This window comes from Drosophila persimilis, unplaced genomic scaffold, assembly GCF_003286085.1.
Source record: "Drosophila persimilis strain 14011-0111.01,24,50 unplaced genomic scaffold, DperRS2 tig00000002-arrow-pilon, whole genome shotgun sequence".
NCBI classification, from domain to species: Eukaryota; Metazoa; Arthropoda; class Insecta; order Diptera; family Drosophilidae; genus Drosophila; species Drosophila persimilis.
The window spans coordinates 10,780,659-10,804,371 of NW_020825289.1; the positions used below are offsets into that span (position 1 = coordinate 10,780,659).

Here is a 23,713-nt window from a genome sequence, read left to right on the forward strand (position 1 = left end):
TCAGCGTATTTGGAATATATAGTATTTTGGAACCAGAAGAAAACATATATTATTAAATCAGTGGAAGGGCTGTACTTGTTCACAAAGAAGAAATCTAGATTGGGTTTGAAGATTTCACTTCACTTGGATTCGACACTGTCCCGACCTCCTTTAAATAGTCAAACTCATTGTCGAGAAATATGATTTATTTTCAACGAAAATATATAAATGATTTAGTGACCAAAAAATACAGGATCTTTGCCGACAGACAAACGTTGAAATTTAATGCTTATATAGGTACAAATGTTTACAGTATTTAGTTACTTAGATTTAGTGTTAGAAAAAGAATGCAAGTCTGTGTCCGTATCACAAAGCAGCACAAAGGATAAGGACAGATACGAATGACATGATCGAACGAATTTCTAGCCTCTTCACTCTCTTTTCCGATCTTAAAAAATAAATAACAGCAAAGATATTCGCATATGTGTGTGTTCCATTTTTAATATTCCTATGTATGTATGTATGTATGTGTATGTACTAAATGTTGCTCCTATAAGACGTTTAAGTTACGTTACTGTGAGGTTAATGTAAGACACATAAAGAATAAATGTTACTAGTGTGATGTTTGGCCTACCAGAATAGTGATTTCTTTCACTTCTGCTCAGGTGCTCTGATCGTAATATGTTTATGGGTATGTCAGCTACACTATCGCTTCCGTACAAATCATGTGTGTTCAAATTTAAATGTTCATGGTATCCCTTGGGATTAGAATATGTACATTGGTAAGTTATCATTAAATTTTGTTGCAGTGCTGGTCCTTGCGGTAGCTGCACAGCCCAGCGATTCGAACGTCGTCCCTCCGGGACTAGTTGCCTTCAGGTTTTGGCAAATTGGTATCATATGCCCGTATAACTATAGACTGGGGCACAGCTCCGCCCTCCTCCTGTGAGAAAGCGTAGCCATCTGAGAAAATAAATAATACAGTCAATAATCGTCATATAGGCTTGGTCATCAATGTATGAATGCAGGTCTTGATGTGTAGAATCGGTTATGTGTGGATGAGCTTTGTGTTTATTTGTGTGTGTTTGAGGTACACGGTATAACGATTCTCCTTCTAATGGAAAAAAATCCCAGAAATACGATATATGAACCATATTTGCTTCTAGATTTCTAGAGGTTCGGTTTGGACCAGATTTAAAACCTACAGGTCAAGTCCTACCACTCCACTGAATTCTACGAGTACAGGTATATTCCTGGAACTGAGTGGTTAAAGGCGGTTCGGTTGTACTCACGGGATAGTTCTAGTTCCGTTTCGACTCTCGTGTTGGCCCGACGAGTAAATACATTACGTAGCAGCCTCGCAGTTTCCGTGAATCTGTAGGGTTAATTTTTTGAGCGGGGGCGGATATGGTTTAGTATCGGATTTAATTTTGTATAGGATTTGAGTTTTGAGTTATTGCAGTTTATGTTAATCTAAGATTTTCCATTTTGAATTGTTAGCACTTTACTTTTCACAAAATTACAATTATTCAAGTATTCAATCCAATCTCTATTGTATAGAAAACGTAGCTGAAACAGATCGAGGCTCTTGGCGGGGGGCAGGTCAGGGCTGGGCATTAAGTACATACATATAATCAAATCAGGATGATCAACTGAATAACGAGGTGAGTACAGGTGTACAAAATTGTAGGGGCATGCAGAGTACATAATAAAGGGAGATGAGCCTACTAGTATTTGAGAGTTGGCAAATAAAAGGAAACGATGCGAGTCTTACAAAAATTACAACGAATCGTTGACACTACGAATAATAGTAAACAATAAAATCCGTAAATAAAGTGTTTGAATATAATATACGCGTATTTAATTGAGTGGTGTCCTGTTCTAATCCCAATTGGGTTTACCACTGATTTCGTCCCCCAAAACCCCCTATCCTAACGAAACCTTTTGTGGTGGTGTCAATGGTATGGTATTGTGTGGTATGGTATGGTATGGTATGTTACGGCAGTGTGATGTGTGTACGAGTACGGTGGTGTGGTTTGGTGCGGTGTGGTGTTGTGTGGGAATGGGATGTCAGTTTTATCTACGATTTACTTACACCGAAGAATCGATCCCAAGGCATACATAGTACTGCTCACACAGAAATTTACGCAGAAAATGTTCATAGAAATTTCAATTAAACATTTTAAATAATTTTGCTGTTGACTTATTGATTTATTAAATTATTGATTATTGGATATTGTTGTGTGTTCTTGGGTTTCAGGTTTCAGATGTTGGGTGTGGTTGGATTTGTTTGGTTAAAGTCGCTTTGTTGTGTGTTATGTTGATTAATACAAAATAAAATAATATAAATACAATATACATAAGTGCAGAGCAGATCGGATCATATCATATCCGATGAGAGTCAAGATTAAATCATTCAACAGCCATAGAGTAAGTGTATATCATCGGCCTAGTAAAATTGCATGCGGGCTGTGAAGGACGGTGCGGTATACATAAATACATTCATTTGCATATAATATATATTCAAAACTGATACATACATAAATATCATCTGGGAATATCATCACATTCCGTAAATATGTATATAGGTAGGTAGGAGGTATACGTAGTTCATAATAGATTGTTGGATAAGATTGAACAAAGCACCGCTTACTGGGGTGAACACCCACTTAAGTACAAATAGTAGCTGAACTTTTACAACCTTTTACAACGTCGCTTAAAACTGTAAATTATAGTACATCCGGCCATGGAAAAAATACAACCAAATACTCAAGTACAATATTAATTATAAATTATTTATATATATGTACCTATATTTATACCTATGCACGTAATATATGTTGGGAATGCAATGCTTTTGACATTAGGCTGTCTATCCTAGCGTGTCTATCCATCTACATATGTACATATATACTCTTCAGACACTATCACAGTTGGCAAATAGTTAGCACATACAATACCACATACTCGTTTGTATAAATATTCCGCCTTCGCACATTTCCATAAATTTACACATTATACATTGACTTATGTTCGTTGTGATATGAATTCGACAGTTGCTAGACGGTACTCAATGCGCATACTTAAGAATTTATGTATACTTATTCGCTATAACAAATATTACACTATTAAGACAATACGACTGACATATTGCTTTGCTTTTTCTTGCCTTGATCCGATTGATACGCTTGATTTGATCCAGCTGTTCACATATGCAGCGTAGTAGTGATAGTGGAGGTGGTGGAGCTGTTGCTCATAACAGACTCGCCGGCACTCCGTCGCGGCTTGTTAGTGGTTGCCCTTCCTACCTCACTTCGCCTCTTTCTGCTCCGCTGCTGGCCAACGCTGTCGTCTTCGAGGTCCAGGTGCTCTATGCGCAGGCTGTGAGCTCGCTGGCCGACTGTGAATTCTTTGCTGCCATTGAATGATGACCGGCGGGATATGAGGACTGAGCTGGAACGCAATAGCTTGCCCAGGGCATAAGCAAAACCAGAATCTCTAATGACGGCAAATGGGTGCATGGATTTTGATTGTTTGATTGATTGATTGCAAGGAGAAGATCAAGGAGCCATCAGCGAAAATGATGTACAAAAGAGTTTGCAAGTTGATTGTATTGTGGATGGATGGGGGATAGAGAAGGATAAAAAGATTACATTTTAGGAAATTCAATTCAAAAGATACTTGCTCAAAACTGAGTAAAACACTGAATAACAAACAATCCATGTGGTAAGGTAAGAGTAATAGTGGGAGTAAGAGTAAAGTCTGATTCTGATGGATAGTTTTGCACTCTGGACTGGAGCCAGTGAAATTGTGTTTGTTTCAATCAATGATACACTGCTAGCAATGCAATGCTGCCTTAAGAGTTTTTACTAAACATTTCCAATTTTCAATATAAATTTCATTCAAAATTGCTCAATAAGATCTGATCTACAAAATGCGTACACAACTAAGTAAACATATATATACACTCGTAAGTAAATTCAAAAGAAATCTCTTTTTTTCATCAGCTAAGTGTGCATTAAATTGTATAAGTATGATCTATAGTTTGTATAGTATTGTAGGTATAGTTAGGGGTCTGTTACAGTTCATTGTATGTAGATTGTGTTTGTGCTGCACTGGAACAACTAATAACTAAAAACAGGTTCAGCTCTAAGACTATGTACACATTTTTTCTCTATTACTAAGTTTGTTTCCTTTTATGTTTCGCGCACTGGTGTGTGTCCTCGCGTCCTTATGTCGATTATATGTTGGGTTCCGTTTCGTTTTGATATTTTGTATACAATTTGAGATAGGGTTCGAGCAATTTTTAGTGACCAATGTTCAACAGGTTGGACTTTGGTTGCACGAAAATAAGCACTAACATACATCGAAAGTTCAACAAACACAATTTGGGGAGGTGGAAGTGGGAGTGGCAGTGCAATTACTGGGATGAGGCATGAGGCATGGCGTAAGATAAAGTAATGCCAAATGCATAATGACCCACAAACAAACGCTAAGTAATTATGAGAGCTAAAGATACTGTAAACTTTGGTGCAAACTATTCACTACAGGAAGCATATCGATATATATGTATGTATATATATAGTTTATGTAGTATAAGGCACGTATGTAGGTTTAATCAGCCTTTGATTGGTTAGAACGGAATTGGTTGAGATAGCGGTAGAGGGGTCTACATATTCAAGTTTCAACAAATGCGCAACAATTCAAATTGAAAATATATGTATGTACGATTAGATGTTGATTCTCTGTTTGGAGACAAACAAAAGCCTAAATACGAATACATATGCATGTACGATATGTATTGTAAAGGGAAAGCGTGACTCTACGAGAGGTGCCTGGCGTAGCGTGGCGTCGATACTTACGAAGATCGAGGCTCGTTCATCACTTCGGCGAGATCGTTGCGCCTAATCTCGGTTTCGCGTACTGCCTCCGTGAGTGTCTTGAACACGGTGTTGTGTATCCTGTAACGAAGCCGGACAGGAGAGGAGAAAGCACACATTGTAATATACCGAATATTTAGGGTAGAGTAGGGTTGTTCAATGACGCACAGTTTGCAGATGACATCGATCAGCAGGGTGGTGATTGGCACCAGAACCAGACCCAGATAGAACACCGGCGTGCTCAGCATCATGATGTCCATGCCAGGGAAGTTGCTGCCGATGTTGAAGGTCGGAAAGCAGTGACTGTAGATCAGAACAAAGCCGAACCAGAGCACTATGGAGCCCCAAATGGCCATATGCGTCAGCCAGGTCCAGGAGTTTGTGATGAGGCCCGCCTTCAAGCAGACCGTCACAATCACATACTGCAATCGAAATGCAATGCAAAATTCAATCTAATGTCGAATTGTAAATTGAGAAGTGTGTGTGAGCGCCTCACCGTATACACCATATTTCCCATCATTAGGTAGTCGTTGGTCTTGCCATCCCTCCAGATGGTATCCGATGAGTACGCGGCCATGGGCAGCCAGAAGAGGAACACCGAGTGCAGCAGGGCGTTGAAGATCCAGATCCAAAATACCTTCACATTGAACAACTTGGCGTTCTGCGAGGGCTTGTACAGCATCGGGTACTTGAGCATCGTCTCGGCCGTGCAGAACTTCTCGAACAGACCCATGGCGAACGGGGGCATGGCCGTGAACAGCACATTGTAGAGACCAATGGTCCACCGCTCGAACAGGATCTGGCCCGACCAGCCGGAGTAGAGGGCGAACCACAGTTCGATGACGTAGAGACAGACATTTTTGTAGAAGCTGTACAGGATCAGCTTGCTGATACGCGCATAGTTCCAAGCACCGTGCACGAGCAGCAGTCGCTGCAGGTACCGAAATTGGGCAATCGAATAGTCCGAGGCGCAGGCCGCTTGCAACCCCTCAACGCCGGATATACCAATGCCAACGTTTGCCTTCTGTATCATGGCCACATCGTTGGCACCGTCCCCGATGGCCAGCGTCACCGCCTTGGTGCTCTGGGTGACCATCTCGACCACCTCCGCCTTCTGCATGGGCGACACGCGGCAGCAGATGACCACGCGGCAGAGTAGGCAGAGCTCCTGAAAATCGCCCCGTAGATCACAGCTCAGGGCGTATTTTAGTGTGGTGCCATCGATGACCAGGGCCACGTTCATGTCGTTGGCCGTCGAGCTCTTAAATTCCCCTAAGTGTCGAAGGATGACGTCGCGGGTTGCCTGAGGAGAGAGAAGCAATTGCATAAGTTTTAATTTGTTGATCAAGTGACACTTGGGCTTACGTCGAGGCTTTCCTCGTTCAGGATGAGTATGTCCATGGTATGGGAGATCAGCCTGCAGGAGTATCCTATATTTATGGCCGTTTCTTGCTTGTCGCCGGTCAGCACCCAAATATAGATGCCGGCATCCATCAGCGCCGCAATCGTCTCCGGCACGCCGTCCTGCAAGCGATCTTCGATGGCCGTGGCGCCCAGTAGGCGCAGATTGATCTCAATCAAGTCCGCCGCGTCCTCCAGCTTGCGTTCGCGGTGCTGCAGCGCCGTCGCTGCCTTGTGGTAGGTGTTGCGCCACTCCTCGTACACATCTGGCTGAATGTCGGCCACGGCCAGACAAAGCGTGCGCAGACCCTCCGATGCGAACTCCTCGAGGTGCTGCAGCGTCCGGTCACGGTACTGTCTATCTTGGGCGGACAGGCGTTCGTAAATCACCGAATCGGCGCCCTTGCAGAAGAGCTTGATCTTGCCCTCTGGCGTCCGCACTATCAGCGACATGCGCTTTCGCGCCGATGTGAACTCCAGAACATTGAGTACCTGATATCGCCGCCGCTGGCCCAGCGCATTGATCTCCACGTATTCGGGCGTGCGGGTGTCGAAGATGTAGCCAAAGAAGTGGGCGCCCTCGACCAGGGCGCGTTCGTCCGGACTAGCGGCGTGGTAGATGATGCTTTCATCGCTTCGCTCAGGTATTACGGTGTGGCAGACGGAAAGCAGCACCAGGAACTCCTCGATGACTTCTGCCGACTCGTGCCGTCTGAGGATGTTCTGAACCAGCAGCGACTCCTCCGGAGTGCGCTGCGGGGCATAGATATGCCCCGCTATTGAGCACTTCTTGAAGACCATCACATTCTGCGTGAGCGTGCCCGTCTTGTCAGAAAATATGTACTTTACCATGCCCAGCTCCTCGTTGAGGTTCGAGGTGCGGGCCATGGCCGGCGTGTCCGAGGGCTCGTGGTACATCTCGATGTCGTAGTTGATGAAGATGGCCTGCAGGAAGCGCACCAGCTCGAGGGTGACCTGCAGCGATATGGGTATCAGGTTGTTGTACAGAATGAAGAAGGTGAGGAGATTGTAGCCGAGGCTCAAGCTCTTGAAGTCGCTCAGGCCCAGATACCAGTCCGTTTCCGAGTGCTCCCGGGTCCAGAACAGATTGCACAGTCCACTGGTGATGCAAAGCGAAATCAGGATCATGAACAACATCAGGATCTGGGTGTTGGTTAGCTTGTCGACGGTGGACCGCTTCAGCGGTGCTGAGGTAGAGTTCTTCATGAGCTTCGTCTCCTGACCCGAGTAGACAACGACCCCAAACACCCAGGCCGTGTTTCGCAACATAGCGCCACGCTGCAGGACCTGATCGTTGCCCAGGGACACGGATCTTCAAAGGACACATAGAGATATCAAGATGGAACAGTGACACAGTCGATTGAACAACTCACTGCTTTCCGAATTCCTTTAGCACCCCGTTAAACTCGTACAGATGCCGATTGGGCAGCTCGCACTCGATCCTTCCCTGCAGCATTGAGAGGTCCTTTGTCTCCAGCAGTCCCGCAGTGGCAGTCACTCCCTGCCGTATCTTCAGGTTGGTCTCCCCATCCAGATTGGCCGTCTCAATGAAACACATGGCCTGGGGCTCACTGGAAAGTGGGACGGGCTGGGATCAACATATGGCCACAATGGTGTGTGCTGCAGCTCACGCTTACCTGGACGATAAGATAATTAGGTCCGCGGGGAAGAATGTGTTTATCGACACTTTTATAATGTCCCCCACGGTCAGCTCCGCCCAGCGGACTGTCGACCAGGTGCCGTTCTCCAGCCGCTCGATGGGTCGATGATTGATCTCATTATCAGCGCGATGGCGCTTCTGTAAATGGGGGAAAAAGCCGTATGAGCCTTGTATGCAAAGTAAGCCATCGGCTGACAAATACTTACCACATCTTCGATTATCTCCTTGACGGCGCTGACAGACAGGATGAACATCAGGGGCACCAGAGTGGTGTAGCGACCCGTGGGCGATACATCTGGGATTTGCTGCAGCAAAGCGATTAGCAGGAAAAAACAGTTCGAGTACCGTCGGAACTGCTCGAACAGGAACGAGGGCAGAAAGCTGATGATGCTGCAGATGAAACAGATACAAATCAATCAGTTAGTATCGTATCTAGTCAATCTCATTAATTGATAGCAGAATGCTTACTTGTACTTGGCCGTCGATATACGATTGTTGCAGTACTTTACGGGCTGGGCGCCATTCAGGATTATGACACGCCGCTCTCCATCCTCTGCATCGTAGCCGGCGGACGAGGTGATGTCCTCATCATCTGAAAGCAGGCGGCAAATATTCGAGGAATAAGTATTTTATAAAAACTTTAATATCTATTTCTAAATTGCTCATTGGTTTATTTTTTAAACAAAATTAATCGGCAGTCCAATTCCAAGCCCATTCCCACTTGGCCACAAAGAAATTCGCGGCAATGGGACTACCCAAGGCGTACTTCTTCGCGAACCCATTCACATCGAAATGGGCACGTCCCTCCGTGTCGGCGGCCGTCAGGTACGGCTCGGCGAAGTCCAACTCGAGGTACTGCCGGTAGGCCAGGAAGAGACTGCGATGGAGTTCCTTGCCCTCCGACGAGCGCTTGTCCATGTAGGCCACAATCTTCTCCCCCCGCACCACATCGCATCCGGGGATGTTGCCCACCAGCCAGAGCAGGTAATGGCCCTTGGCCTTTGGCATGTCCAGGTCGATCATCACAAAGGTGTAGAGCTTGCTCGCATCCGATTTCCATCGAATGATAGGCTCTTTGACCGCCTCATCGACTGAAATGGTGATGCCTGGCTCCACAACGATGTCGCAAGGGTACAGCACCTGAATGACTGCCTGCGGCTCGCAGTTCAGCGCATCCGGGATAATGCGAGCCTGCCTGAGACTCTCGACCAGGTGCCTCGCGGGATTCGGCGGAGGGCAGCTCACAAACATGGCGCTATCGTTTCGAACAGCAGCAATTTCGAGATCCCGTATAGAAAAGATTGAGTTTCCAGAGCTTCCTAGGATTATACGACACTTACGGCTCCAGCGCATGCGCAGCGCCTTGTAGACATTCCGGAGGGCCATTCTGTACCAACGGCGTTGGTGCCGGTGCTGGTGCTGTTGCTGGTGTTGGGCAGATGCTTGCCGGGGCCGATCCGCAAACGCAGATGCGCCAGCGTTGGTGCCACTCGACTCCAGCGTCTCTTCTTCCTCCACCTCGGCCGCGTGCAGTTCTTCGGATCCCGAATCGCACTCACCGACGGGCACGAAGGCGATGCTCTCGCCGGGAGACTCGTTTTGGCGTTTGGAGAAAAACAGGATGACAGGTCTCTACTACTCCCCTGGCCAGAGAGATGCTGTGCCACAAGTGGGCGTAAACGTTCGCGCTACAAGAAAATCTGACGCCTGCGCTCCGCTCGGTCACTTTGCATTCGAATTCGTGTTTTTATTTAAAATCAACTGGATTCCGCTTCTGGTGCAGGCGATTCGGTTCGATTCGATTCTATTGCTCTTCACTTTTGGGTTCTTCGGAGTTCCTAGCTGCCGCGAGCATAGAGCACAGTACTGTTGTTGGCCCACTACCATCGCCTGGCAACAAGGTGCGTAACGTGTTATGGGCACCGTCTAACGGTATCGATTTGTCACACCTCGGATGAGATAGAGCACGTGATGGCCGAGCATTATCGGATTATTATCGGCTTGGCTTTATTGGAGCTATGTTCCTAGAGTCTGATTCAGTGGAAGTTGAGGTTTCTGGAGCGGTGGTTTCGAAAAAAAGCACAGTTACACTTAAACTGTTATCCTGTTAATACACACAGACAAACAAAAACACAGATGCGCGAATGAAATCCACGAGCAGTATTTTTCTGAGAACTTTTCCGATGTGCTTCTCTCCTGCGACTGAAATTCCACGACGGAATGTGTGCCGTTGGGGCAGGGCTGCAAAAGGACAACGATACTCGTAAAAGGGGTGACGAGGAGAGGAGGAGCTCGCTTCGGCTTCAGGTTATTGTGCCAGGAAGCCACCCCCCACACCACCCCCAAAACACACCCCCCGAACACTCGGAACGGATACGCCCGAAGATGCGCCATGCGTGTGCAGTTAACGGTGGGACTGGCAGTCCGAGAAGGGATGGAGAGGTGCAGATGCAAATACAAAAGCGAAAGCGAATACTCTTAGCAAAACAAAACGAGAGAATCCAAGAGGGAGGGAAAGAGAGAGCGCCGGCGCTGTTAATCGAAAGCTTTAAGCTGCAACAGCAACAAAAGAAAATAAATGAATAAAGAAGACAACGTATGGGAATAAAGTGTCTCGACCAAGGGATACTCTATATACAGACGAACTTCCATATAACGCATCTCAAGGGGACCAAAAAAGGTCGCTATACCGAAAATTTGTTATATAGAATCCGTAAAAAGAAATAAGTTTTTACAAAAACTTTAAGGATGTTTAGGGACTGCCTCACTATCCTACACTTTCCTCAAACTCTAAGGTTGCCAATGCTACATCGAATTGTTATGCCTCCTCTCTGATACGCTTCGAAATTTTGCTTGCTATCAGCCTCCACCTCTGAGGTAGAGAACTGATGCAAAAATATTTAGTGGGTGACTGACATTATGTTTATCGATTGTTAGCGTTATTTTAGATTTCGGGACTTCCCCAAATACATTTTGGTTGGTAGGAAACCACAATGAGAATAATTTTAAAAAATTCATTACAGGGAGATCGAAAACGCATGAGCATTCGAGCTACGAGAATAGAAAAACAATCGTAGTAAAGATATATTCGCTAGCAAAACTAAAAATTCAACGAAATTCGAGTGTTCTGGAAACAAAATTGTTATGTAGATAGATTTTGAATTTGGGGCTATATACTTCATATTACTCATTATTTATGACACCAATATTAATCTCCAGCCATTCGGATTCTATTTTGCATCTATTCTTACTACCTTTGTTTACTAAAGAATTTGGGTACATTTTTTAAACTGTCCTCAAAAGCTGTCCTGCATACGGAAAACAAAAGGGGCAACAATTCTGTGCTTCTACGGACGGAAACAGCCTTCCTTCCTTCCGCCAGAGTTGCTCAGGAATATCCCATAAAAGAATCCAAACAAATAAAAGAAACCTTAGGACTCGTTATTCCAAAGCCTCGTAAATGTACCCGTACCCGTACCCGTATGCATACATATTTGTGCCCGAAGGAGAGGAATTAAGATTTAGATGTCTGTATATGATATAAGTAAATGAAAAGCACCTTTACGTAAGTTCCTTCTTATGCCGGTTTTGTCCAATAGGTAGGTGGTGAACTTGTTCCTCACCCGGAACGAGGCAGTCAGGCGGCTGTGATTGATGCTGGCATCGGTCTCCGAGCGATCGACCACACTCGGGTTCTCGCCTATCCGCGACGGCGAGGTCGTTGGGGTGTTTCCATCTGTGGACGGTTCATGGTCCGCAGGAGGCCTTCCGCCGTCCTCCCCACCAGGGGGCGGTCTGTCGCCTCCCTCGGTGGAGATTCCCATGTTCGATGGTCCCGTGGATGCTGTCCTCCGCATCGCCTCCCCCCTCAGCCAGCGCACGCTGCTGGCAATCCAACTCTGCACCCGCTCCGGCAGGCTCCACAAATCGACGCTGGCTTGGGCGGGGGTCGCATCCGGATGAGTCCTGCTCCCAGCGGCCTCTTGCTGTTGCTGCAGCTGCGGCTGATGCTGTTGCTGCTGTCCCCGGCTCTGTCCGTTGCCATTATGGCCGACTCCTCCGTCCTGTGATGAGCTGCTGCTCCGTGTCCTAGCGATGCTGTCGCTCTCATTCTTTCTGCGATCTGCCATGTTAACATGGTTGTGGAACACCCATTAAGTACACTGTTCGGATCTAATGCGATGTGAATTTATTTCATTAGTTTTCGTAGGTTTCACTGCACTTTCGGTTTTACTTTTATGATTGGTTCAGATATTAACTGTGTGTATATTTGATATATTTGATTTTCAAAGGTTGCTGCGCTGATTACTGCCTTTACGGTATTGATTTGCTGGCCAGAGCATGGCTTTTCCATTCTATTGCCGAGTGTATAGTACTATTGAGAGCAAGCACACAACCCAACTCCATTATCGCTAGCCATCTAGAATGGTAAACAACTCGGTCTCCAAGTGCGCGACATTGGCAGGACATTGCCTACATTTCACACAGAGCTAAGTGCCACATTTTCCTGTACAGTGAACGCTCCACTCCGCGGTCCACTTTGGCTACAATATATCGACCCCAACCGAAACGCCCTGTACGCCCGAAATGTGGAAATAATTAAAGGCGACAACTGGTCAAACTCCTGGATGATAAACACGCTAGATAGATCCATGAAAATAATTAACCACTCGTACTATGGTTTGAGGGACTGACTAGGGAACATCGACCTCGTCTGCGAAAGCGGAAGTCAACGAAACTTTCTCGGTTTGTCTGCTCCGTTCCGTTCCGACCGATAGACAGGAACGAAAGAAATTCTATTTGCGTGCACTGTGTTACCTTACGTGTTTTCCGGCAATAACTGTGTGGCCATTACTCGTTGCCCGAAACATACTCACGTATGAGCCGAAACGTGACACTCAAAAGGCTTTGAAATGGTCACCAGGAGAGCCGTGCAGAGCCATTGCCATTAGCTTCGATCCGATTGGATTCCTTTGGCAAATGGAATACACTTGAGTTGGCAAATGCCAATGTGAGTGAGTAGCTTATCGATTGTTTCAGTTTCTTACAAGTGTCCGGTCATGCTCTCCCCCAGGCACCCACAAACACTGTGCGGGGGTCCTTGATATGTCCACCTGGGGCTGGGCTGCTCAGCTATGGCTATGCCCAGGCGGGTAATTGCATACTAGGTCTCAGTGGTTAACGGGAAATTGGCCATAAATATTTATTAGCAAAGTTTCCCCCTAATGGATGCTCCTCAGCGAAAATTTGTCTGTTTTGTACGGAGTCCGACGTAAATAGTCGGTCCATCGTTCGGGCAGATAGGCGCATGGATCTGTATTGTGTGGGCCCACAAATGTACATATGTATGTATGTATATATGTACATTCATTGTATGTGTGTTTGCATATTCACGACGCTATTCAAATTTATTCCCCCAGCTACGACGCGCTCTAAAAATACCAGCATCAAACACAGGAATAAGTATTTTGGATTCATTCCAATCGTATTTACTTATTTGTGGATTTCATATACATACATGTACATATGTACTAGTAGAACCAAATCTGGGACTTCTAACTACTTCTCAACTGGAAAAGGTCGCTCCAACGAGTGCACACGGACTTTTGTATGGGGCATCGGTTGCTAACTCGCAAGAAAATACTCAGTCGAGCCGAATGCAAACAGGTGATAATTACCCCTCAGCCACATCAAGCAAACGACGTACACGTACGTACGTATACCCCTCCAAGTAAAACATGACAACAACAGAAGCAGTTCATACGAATACTAGAATGAATCGTATTTATTATCCGATGGCGTCGGGGGGCAATAACAAAGGTAAACACACACATCCGTCGCACCTAAAGATACAGAGAGAATACGCGTCTATGTCACCGATTCGGTGAAGTCAGAACTGCGACAGTTCAACAAAGACGTCCACAGACAATTGTGAAATCAAATCGATAGAAATTATTGGCAATCGACCAACATTAGCGGGGGAATACACATTTCGATGTCACCACTAAGCGGCGGAATAAATAGTTTGTTAGGCCCCCCATGGAGCATTCCTCCCCATGGATTTCCATGTGTACATATGTATGTACAGGGGAACTCTTTGTCCGCCGAGGAGAGTTACTGTACATATTCCCACAGTGCAGTCATAGTAAAATATAAGTACTGTTTGTTCTTATGTAAGTGGGAGTGGAATGTCAATAGTTGTGTGACTAATTTTTCGAATCCCACATTCGAGTTAGCAAACAATGAATGTGTGATGTTTCTTTCGCTCTATATTTATTAATTTGCATTTGGCAAATGAAAGCAAAAGTGACGAAAATTATTAAAAGAAACAACATTCTACATATGTATATGCGGTGGCAGTGCGGCACAGTTTTGGCATCCGATCAGCGAAAATCAGCTCTGTATTAACTTTTTTGAAATGCCACATTATAACGATGACGAACCACACGACTGACTCACGAAAAGGTGATGTGAGAGTTCATCTTTCGAGTCGGCATCATCTGTGAACAGTCAACTCCCTCGGGGAAAGGGGTATCTCAAGTTCGTTCCACCTGTTCAAGAGCATAGGAGTGGCTCCGATTGCCAAAGAGAGCGATCATGCAGCAGTTACAACAATTACAACATTGGCAGACGGCGAGAGAGGATTTCGAGAGTGAATAACGGCTTGAAAGCGAATTAAAAACCACTTTCTATGTGAATTGGCACTCATATGAGAGGGGTACACAGAAAGAAAGAGATAGAGAGAGAGAGAGAGAGAGAGAGAGAGAGGGAGAGCCGAGTTGCTTGACAATTCCATGGATTCTACAAATTGTATGCTCTGGCACAGCTGTTTCTCTTCGTTTGGGCCCGCGCGGCGTATGAAAATCCCACCATAAATTCACGGAGCACTCTACTCATATACATAGAATGCTATTTCTTGTTTCCATGTCCATTCAACAAACGTCCAATCAAATATAATTACAAATGACCTTTATTTAGGTGTTGTTTTCTCTGCACGAGTATTTTCCATTCCATACACTCCCTAATATCTAATATCCAGCCATTCTCGGGCATCTGATACCAGGCCAGACGAACGATACGCACTGTGATCACCCCGAAAACCAAGTTAAATGTAGAATTGGCATCCAGTTTATTTACTTGGCTTACAATTTTATCTCGCGTTTATTTAACACGTCGACCTCGTTAACCGGTCTCATACACAAGTCCCGTCCCACCTGGCGCACAAACGTTTTTCTTGGAGCTCCGAAAGCAACTGAGCAAATGTCGCACTGGGCATCAAGTGTTTGCGTGTGGGAGAGAGGCGATTTGTGTACCCTAAAAGAGGGTATTATATAATTGGGCATATGTTTGTAACACAAATAATACTTAATTCGAGTATATTATCATGTGTATAATCTTAACTATGCTCTCAGTTTTACCGGCATCTCTACGATAAATAGATAATCATATATGGGCATTTCCATTCCGGCGTACGACAAAATTTGAACAAAAATAGTGAAAAGCTTCCAGTTTGAATACAATTTTGGATTTAAGTATATAAATCAAAATACGACGTGATGTTACTATTTTATGCGATTTTTTGATTCATTGAGAAAAAACTTTTATCAATATTAATCTTTTTTTAAAGGGAAAATTATTGCACGTTTATGTCAATGGCCTAAACTAGTTAACATTCAATACATTTTGAAAATATTATTTCTTTTTATTGCATTTTAATATTTGTTTGGTATGGTGGACAATTTTTTATGGAAATGCCGATAGATAGATAGAGTTATTAGTTGAAGCCGGGTATTTTATTGGTCGTCGAACTTCGAGGGTATACAAGGTTCGACTGGCAAAAGTAAGCTCTTACCGGTTGGCGTGACAGAGTTGCCAGACCGCAAAGAGTAGAAATCAATTTTACTCTACGCGAAATTGTTTCATTTCATTGCTAGTGGTCACTGATTTACATACGCGGGCATGTACAATGTGTACCGCCGACATAGGTACAATTAGTAATTAGTCTAAACAAAAAAGCTTTTTTATCAGACATCTAAAGCAGACAAACAGACTGTTTTGCTGTCAAGCAATGAAAAGTGGACTGACAAATGATGAGAATGACGGGACAGACCAAGCCCAGGCCGAAATATTATCATCATTTTCCATCAACACCCATTAAAATATTATGCAAAGAGAAAAAGTAAAAAAAGTCATCATGGCCCATGGGGGGATCGAACCCGCGGCCTTCGCGTTATTAGCACGACGCTCTAACCAGCTGAGCTAATGGGCCTTGTTGGACTGATTCGGGTTAATTAAAATCACAATCTTAGCACAATAGCTAGTTCATAACGTTGATAAATTTCCACTGCTCAAATACTTAATAATGCCACAGACAAAAATAATTTAATCTATTAATTTATGGAATGTAAAAAAAAACAACAGCAAAAAAGGTTTGTCAGAAGTGGGATTCGAACCCACGCCCTCAGAGAGGACCAGAACGCTCAACACTTTCGTTCAGAAAGCAAGATTTCAAACACCTTGAGTCTGGCGCCTTAGACCGCTCGGCCATCCTGACACATGCTAATTCCGTGTCACAAACCGTATTTGTGCCAGCAACGTTAAATGTTGTATAACAGAAAATACCATCGAACAGTTCTCGCTCTGAGAAAGTTTCGTGCTACAGAATTTACTGAGCAAGCAGTCCACTTTAGTGTCGAATTCGCCTCAGGCTCTGAATCAACTTTTGGCGAGCAAGAGACATGTGGCCCATTAGCTCAGCTGGTTAGAGCGTCGTGCTAATAACGCGAAGGTCGCGGGTTCGATCCCCTCATGGGCCAGAAACTACTTTTTTCTTTTTTTTTAAATCTATTTTTCACAGCACTCTAGGAATTAAAAAGTTGTGTATACGGTATAAGGTACGACCGTTTGCCTGGATGCGATTAATACGGAGCCAGATAAGCTAAGCCCGTTAGAGGTTGTGCGCAATTATGTTATCTCATGCCGTGCACATAGGGATACCATGTAATGGGCAACCAACCCAACCGCAGCGATGATGTCATGGGAGACAGCGATGGATGATCTCACGTGTCAATTCCTTGCAAGACAGCCAAGTGAAATGTCAATTCAATTTGCCATCAAGGATGATTGAATTACCCAACCTCGGGGCAAGCAGACATATTGCCATATTGTATAAACGTATGGCATATCTTAATGTCAGTTTTCAATCTATTTAAACGGTTTATTGCGGGATCTTATCGGGGAAATTAGTTCTAAGTGCTCGGTTATAAAATTTATGGTTTAGGAATGGGCTGTTCTATGTGAAAAGAAATTTTATTGATATTGGAATTTATGGGCGTTCTGATTTTCAACGAAAATGCCAGCACTTTCGCAGAACACACTGAAATGAATGAAGTTTCATGAGAATATTTATTATTATTCAACGGAGCTTTTTTAGCAATGACCAATCCAAGTGTCAGGATGGCCGAGCGGTCTAAGGCGCCAGACTCAAGGTATTGAAATCTTGCTTTCTGAACGAAAGTGTTGAGCGTTCTGGTCCTCTCTGAGGGCGTGGGTTCGAATCCCACTTCTGACAAATATTTTTTGCTTCTTTTGTCAGAATGTAATAACTTTCGATATGTGATAAACATACCCATGGCAAAGCATTCATTTTGAATATTTCTATTGGAAATTCTCTACTGTCTACATTTAAAATAAGTATCATATTTTGCTAGAAATTATTATGACTGACCTAGAGACGCCGAAAAATTTACTCAAGCCCATTCTAATCCTGAGGGATGCTGGCTCTAGCGGGGACGGGATGTCGACCAAGAAGCCAAAGAAGCACGTCACTTTCAAGCGCGTCGTTGAGTACTACACCTACTCAGATAACATGAAGATGCAGCTGGAAAAGACGAGCTTGCTCCCGGACGAGAACTTGGTAAGCGCGTAGTGGTTCCATTATCAGATCTAATAGTAATTGTGGATTATGTTCACACTCGTGTATGTATTTTGTGTAGCAACTGAGTGGGGTGGAGATACCAAAGCGGCGCCTCAGCGAGGGCAATTTATAACTTCTCCCAGGGCCATTTACGACACTCGGAAAATCAAACAGAAAGAAGCGGATGCGGATGCGGAAACGGTAACGGATGTTGGAAATTGGCGACGTGACACTTTTAACCTAATTGGAAAACAAACGTGTCTCTGTGCCCCATATTTTGCACTTTATTATGGACAGGCCAGGGTATAGCGATACACACAATATTCTATATATTTCATCTAAAATGGCTCAAATATATTTGTACTTAAAGCCGCTATTCGGCATTGTATCAAAATGTTTTGGGTATTACCAAGCACGCAGGTGGTTTGTGCTTTCTGCAAATAAATATTTTTGGAGGGGGGAAACAAAGACAATTTACAACGACTTGGCTGTTTGGGCCTCCTTCTGGCCTTCTATCGGCAGCGAAATATTTACAATTGGTAAGGCCCAATCAATCCGTGGGCTAAGTGGGAGCATTATGGCCCTTTTAAGGCGCATAAGCACAGCCAGCTGATAAGGACACTGCACTGGTCCCAGGGCCACTGACCTACGTCAAACAGGCACACACTCTCTCCGCCTTCCGATGCACGGCTCCCAAACCGGGAAATCAATAGTCATTTAGAAATTTAAAGCACCCATGGGGAAGAGACAGGAGACAATTGCTAACTGATGGCAGCAATCACCTGCAAGTTAGAAGAGGGGGTTAGCACCGCAATCAGTTATTTGCGGTCGTATTGGGTTTGATATATGGCCTCCTGCTCATAAAGCCACATGCCTGGGCCATAGCCGTAATCTCTGGGCACCTACTACTATATAAGGCCCGCTTCGGCCGTCACTTAGCCACCGAAAGCTAGAGAGAGTTCCAGAGAAATGTTCCTCCCAATCGCCACCCTTCTAGCCCTACTGGCCTCCTCATATGGGGCTGCGCTGCCCTCGGGCCTGGAGCCACAGGCCCCGCTCAGCGGCAGGATCGTGGGCGGAACGAAGACCACCATTGCAGACCATCCCTGGCAGGTATCGCTGCAGCGGTCGGGCTCCCACTACTGCGGCGGATCCATCCTTAGCAACACCATCATCGTGACCGCCGCCCACTGCCTGCTGTCCCCGGTCACGGCCTCCGTCCTCAAGGTGCGAGCCGGCACCAGCTACAAGAACCTGGGCGGGTCCCTCGTCCAGGTGGCCGCCTTCCAGGTGCACGAGGAATACAACGCCAGCTCGAGGATGAACGACATCGGAGTGATTCGCCTGAAGAACAAGCTCACATTGAGCTCAACGATCAAGACCATCGCGCTGGCCGCCTCCGCGCCCGTCCATGGAGCAGCGGCGAGCATCTCCGGCTGGGGATCGACCTCGTATTCGGGATCCAGCTCCTCCCAGCTGCTGTACATCGACACGCGCATTGTCGGCCGGGCAGAGTGCGGCAGCTCCACGTACGGATACGGAGGCACCATCCGGGAGACCATGATTTGTGCGGCAGCAGCCAACAAGGATGCCTGCCAAGGTGATTCCGGCGGCCCCTTGGTCTCTGGCGGCGTCCTCGTTGGCGTTGTATCCTGGGGCCGCCAGTGCGCCCTTGCCAACTATCCGGGAGTCTTTGCCGATGTGGCAGCCCTCAGGGAATGGCTGCTGGCAGCCCAAAAGACAGTATAGTAGAATAAAATCTCTTCTTAAATGCAACTCGCATGACTTTTTCGCTCATTTAACTGTTCACCAAACGACTTCTGCCTCTGTCACGATGCATGCCATGCCCCCTGACCATCCTGCACACACACAAATGGCCAAACATGCGACAGGATGTGTGGATCCTGTGGGGTGGGGTGGGGTAGGGTGGCGTGATTTCTGCGGTAGTATAAAAGGAATCTAGGTCAGTCTGCCCAGAAGCGGGGGACTGCGCTTTCTGGTAGGGAGGGAGGGTCTTAAAAATAAGTGGAGAGCTGTAGACGGAAAACATGTTTAAATACTTAAATTTTTAGAGGCCTCTCCTCCTCTGGTTTTCTGGCAGAGACTCTATCCGGACTCCCGCACGACAACAACACCCCACCAAAGGCCAGACTTCAGGGCGTCGTCTGTATTGATCCATCGAATGTCGCGACAAAATGGGATGCTTATTGCCACATCTTGGACGGGGCATGAGGCAGAATAAAAGACCAGTTACCCTACTCACCTTCGTACTCCTTCCGTTTCCTGCGTAGAAATGAGGTTGTCATTCGCAGGCCACGCTGAGCCAGGCTCTGTCTGGAGAGGATGGACCCCTTGGAGTCCTTACGACTGCTATGGGAGCTCTGCGGTAGCCCGGCGGCGCCTTGGCGAGATGAGAGCGTGCCGGCTACAGAGGTGGAGACGGATGCGTGCGGCTGCAGGCCACCGCAGAGGGAGGTCGAGGTCGATCTGGGAGGAGTGATCGGCGTGTTGGGGGTGTCGGAGTCTATGAATCCCAGGTTGCTGTTGGCACTGTTCAGATGGATGCTGAAGTGGTCCGTATTCGTATTCCCGCCACGACTGCCGCAGAGCGTGGAGCTCCCACCGCTGTGGACGCTGCTCGAGACGGAGGCGGCCAACTGCTCGTCCAGGCCGCAGCTGGTCTTGGGCGTCAGATGCTCCAGGGACTCGAAGTCTCGGTTGACGGCCGGCGGCATGGAGTGACGGAACCACGACTCCTGGCGGTGCTGGGCCACCCGCTGCTGGCGACGTCTCTGGCTGGCGCTGGCGCTGGAGCCGAGCATATTCCGAAAACGGCTGTCCGCTACATCGTCCAGCGAGCTGTTGTCAGGACTACGCAGTTCCAGGCTCTGGCGCTGATAGCTCCTCCCCGACATCTCAGTTGTGTATGTATTTGGTTGCTTGTTCCGTATAATTCCAAAGGCACTGGTTTAAGGCTCAGTCCGTGTACTGATAGGCACTCGGATTGTGTTTGGATCCATCAATAAAGGCACTTTGCTCCGCAGTCTCCCGGGACTCGATTTTTACATCGCTTGCTTATGTAAGGCGAATCGCTCAAACCCTTGCTGCGCCGCGGTGGGTCCCAGTCCGGGTGGGATGTTCCGCTTTCATATCCAAATACAAATCAAAATCCTTAGACAATTGCCTACCGACTCGGCTCCCCGTCCAACCTTGACTCAGACAGGTGTTGAGAACCAAAACAACTGCTGCCCTGCCATCCAGCAATCCGGCAATCCGGCAATGGGTAATTTTTAGGGGGAGCCCAAACGTCGCCTCGTATGCCGAAATGGCTGGCAAGTAGTCGAAATACTTTCAACTGTTAGGAAGCATCAAAAATTCATTGCATTTGTGGCATTTAAAAGCGTTTCCTTGTCACGCACATGCATTAGGAGACAGACCATTGGAGCGGGGGACACACAAAATATCAATTTTTGAGTGCCGCTGCCTTAAAACTCAAAAGCCAAGGGACTGCTACTTAGCTTAAACATCGGAGCTATTGCCTTGTTGGTCCCTTTTCTGGACAGATATATGTACACACGCGCTTAAGCAGTTGCAACGAAAGCTCTAATAAATCTGTCGCGACCCCGTTGCGAGTGGCAGTCTAAATAATTAAAAAACACGTCAGGGGGAGAACCTTCAGATTATTGAACTTCTTGTTAGCGGCACTAGCCCTACAAAATGGTCAACTGCAGCCATAAATAAAGCGTTTAGTCCTCTCCAATTACACTCCTCGCATGCTTTAGTTCAGGTATGGATGTGGATGGGCCACGACTTCCGCAGCTTTCAACAAAATTCTCACGGAAACGGAAAAGTGTTGGGTCTTGTCTGCGGCGACAAAGCGGAAACAGGACCAAGCCGCACTGAAGTCAAAAAGCAACTGCGGATCCTCCACGGGCGAAGGCACAAAGTTGCCTCCAACGACTGCGTCGCCCCACGAACCGCTTCGGCTTTTGGCCGAAGTAAAAGTGGACCATGAAGTGCCATACGTATACTCTTACATATACTAGTGTATGACAGAAATACATGCATATGTTAATCTGGAAGCACTCGGAGATAAATTGGAGAGTAATACAAAGGGGAAACCCCCTAAAATTAAATAAATCGTTCTTTTCTTTGGAGTAGTATATGGAATGATATGCATATGCAAGTGGGCTCTAGAAATACACTTTACTCTGCAGCTCCCATCAAATTGCCTTTTGGCGGACCGAGTCGCCGTGGCCCATTAGCTCAGTTGGTTAGAGCGTCGTGCTAATAACGCGAAGGTCGCGGGTTCGATCCCCTCATGGGCCAGAGTTTACATTTTTTATTTTTCTTCTTTTTTTTTATCGAAGGTAAACAATAGGGGGAGACACTGCAGAAGAATCGTATCCAGGTGTTTGGGGGGAACAGTTGAAACAATCTTATCGCCACTTTTAGAGAGAACTGTCGAGATTTAACAATTCTTTATCAATTCTTTTTACGTTTCAGACTATTTTTAGGGGGTATTCTTAGAACGATTGATAATAATGAATCATAAATACAGTGTGCGTCCCTACTCACGGAACTGTATTTACCGGGATGCCGATAGGGATTGATTTCAAGATCAAAGGTTATGCTATGATGCTAGTACCTACAAATAAACCAATGCCTAACTTTACGAAATAAATTTTACTCACAAGAATTCAAAAGACCTGGCCCAGCGAACTCTGTCCGTCGGTATGATAGGCGCAAGCGGGACCCGGAGGGCATATCAACTTAGAATCGGAGAAGCAACTGGTGCGGCGCTGCCGTTGTTTGGCTTCAATTTTCACGCAATCAATTCGACGCACTGCAGGGACGGAAATATTTGAATATGCAATTTTTGTTATGGCAAACACAGATGTATGTACAAATATGTATTTACCGTGTACATACATATGTACACTATGGGGGATTCTATTTAAGCGCACAATGAATAATGTCTGTTTGATAAGGCGAGCACAACGACGGGGGCAGATAAGTCAGCCTACCGGTTAGCTGTGTGCAAATACCCCTTTTCCACGAGTAACCGACTGACATACATTTACTATTACATTGCTATTTCATATTTATTTAAAGGTATTTAAACAAAACGCCGAATGTGTTTTTATTTTGTTTTTATTTTTATCTCTCACCAGTGTGACCGCGGATTTATCGTTACAAATTATGCGGTCCGACCCTCAGAAATATACCGAAACATACCGTCTTTATTATTTTGTTTGCACTTTTTATTTCTCACGCTTCTTTGCGGCTTGCACGGAACTAGTTCGTGACCCTTAAGCAGCTGTTATTTTACAACGGTCACACTGCCTTTTTTAAATTAACCCTTATATGGCACTCGTCCGCTTGTAATGCCGGATTATTAAATAAAAAATAAACTTCTCAGTTTATGCCCTCTTTGTACACGTTTATTAAATATTTATTTATGTATTTATTAATTTATTTATTAACAGAGTGTTGTGTTTACTTAGGAGATTAATTTTTGATATAGGTGTTTATTTAGTTATTTCAATTAATCCATTTAAATAAATCAATTATTTTATATAAATTAACCGATTTATTTATTCAATCATTGAGGTAATTATTCGCGTATTTATTTATTTATTTATTGGCCTGTTGTCATTAAATGTATTTAAGATTAATCAGTCAGGTACTAGCTTTTTAGTGGAGTCAATCAGTTTAGTTAGCATTGGTAAATTTAGCTATTCGCATTGGAGATTAAATAGGGATTAGAGGTAGGTGGAGTACCTGGGGAATTATTTTGCCTTATTAAATATCATATATCTATATATATGATTTCATATACACGATCATATACTT

The 23,713-nt window shown here is 45.4% G+C and overlaps 4 protein-coding genes and 5 non-coding genes across 12 annotated transcripts; 5 read left to right on the forward strand and 4 right to left on the reverse strand.

The window, feature by feature from the left end:
• Window positions 1-167: 167 nt before the first annotated feature.
• LOC6590695 (probable phospholipid-transporting ATPase IA) lies at window positions 168-22,929 on the reverse strand. Of its 4 annotated transcripts, XR_003408479.1 has the most exons (12): window positions 22,779-22,929; window positions 22,552-22,703; window positions 8,410-8,533; window positions 8,148-8,331; window positions 7,919-8,079; window positions 7,655-7,852; window positions 6,225-7,593; window positions 5,356-6,162; window positions 5,028-5,281; window positions 4,842-4,940; window positions 2,520-3,477; window positions 2,167-2,448 (listed from the first exon to the last, which is right to left on the reverse strand). XR_003408479.1 is itself a non-coding variant. In XM_026986395.1 (11 exons), the coding sequence occupies exons 1-11, from the start codon at window positions 20,770-20,772 to the stop codon at window positions 845-847; spliced, it is 4,029 nt and encodes a 1,342-aa protein (XP_026842196.1). In that variant the 5' UTR covers window positions 20,773-21,167; the 3' UTR covers window positions 168-844. The 4 variants fall into 4 exon arrangements, 3 of the variants coding, with proteins under 3 accessions (XP_026842196.1, XP_026842197.1, XP_026842198.1); XM_026986395.1 differs by lacking the exons at window positions 2,167-2,448; window positions 2,520-3,477; window positions 22,552-22,703; window positions 22,779-22,929 and adding exons at window positions 168-942; window positions 1,272-1,354; window positions 20,121-21,167; XM_026986396.1 differs by lacking the exons at window positions 2,167-2,448; window positions 2,520-3,477; window positions 22,552-22,703; window positions 22,779-22,929 and adding exons at window positions 168-942; window positions 2,075-2,106; window positions 20,121-21,167.
• Window positions 8,588-9,250, reverse strand: LOC113565169 (putative odorant-binding protein A5). The gene has a single exon (XM_026986398.1). The coding sequence runs from the start codon at window positions 9,190-9,192 to the stop codon at window positions 8,629-8,631; it is 564 nt and encodes a 187-aa protein (XP_026842199.1). The 5' UTR covers window positions 9,193-9,250; the 3' UTR covers window positions 8,588-8,628.
• Window positions 16,137-16,210, reverse strand: Trnai-aau. Its single transcript has one exon. It is a non-coding gene; the product is annotated as a tRNA-Ile (tRNA).
• Window positions 16,374-16,495, reverse strand: Trnal-caa. Its single transcript has 2 exons — window positions 16,458-16,495; window positions 16,374-16,418 (listed from the first exon to the last, which is right to left on the reverse strand). It is a non-coding gene; the product is annotated as a tRNA-Leu (tRNA).
• Trnai-aau lies at window positions 16,684-16,757 on the forward strand. Its single transcript has one exon. It is a non-coding gene; the product is annotated as a tRNA-Ile (tRNA).
• On the forward strand, window positions 17,392-17,512 carry Trnal-caa. Its single transcript has 2 exons — window positions 17,392-17,429; window positions 17,468-17,512. It is a non-coding gene; the product is annotated as a tRNA-Leu (tRNA).
• Window positions 17,652-18,242, forward strand: LOC6591035. The gene is made up of 2 exons (XM_002016592.2): window positions 17,652-17,857; window positions 17,937-18,242. The coding sequence occupies exons 1-2, from the start codon at window positions 17,660-17,662 to the stop codon at window positions 17,988-17,990; spliced, it is 252 nt and encodes an 83-aa protein (XP_002016628.1). The 5' UTR covers window positions 17,652-17,659; the 3' UTR covers window positions 17,991-18,242.
• LOC6591036 (trypsin alpha-3) lies at window positions 18,812-19,633 on the forward strand. The gene has a single exon (XM_002016593.2). It carries the CDS (start codon window positions 18,827-18,829, stop codon window positions 19,604-19,606), a length of 780 nt encoding a protein of 259 aa, XP_002016629.1. The 5' UTR covers window positions 18,812-18,826; the 3' UTR covers window positions 19,607-19,633.
• On the forward strand, window positions 22,113-22,186 carry Trnai-aau. The gene has a single exon. It is a non-coding gene; the product is annotated as a tRNA-Ile (tRNA).
• Window positions 22,930-23,713: the final 784 nt, after the last annotated feature.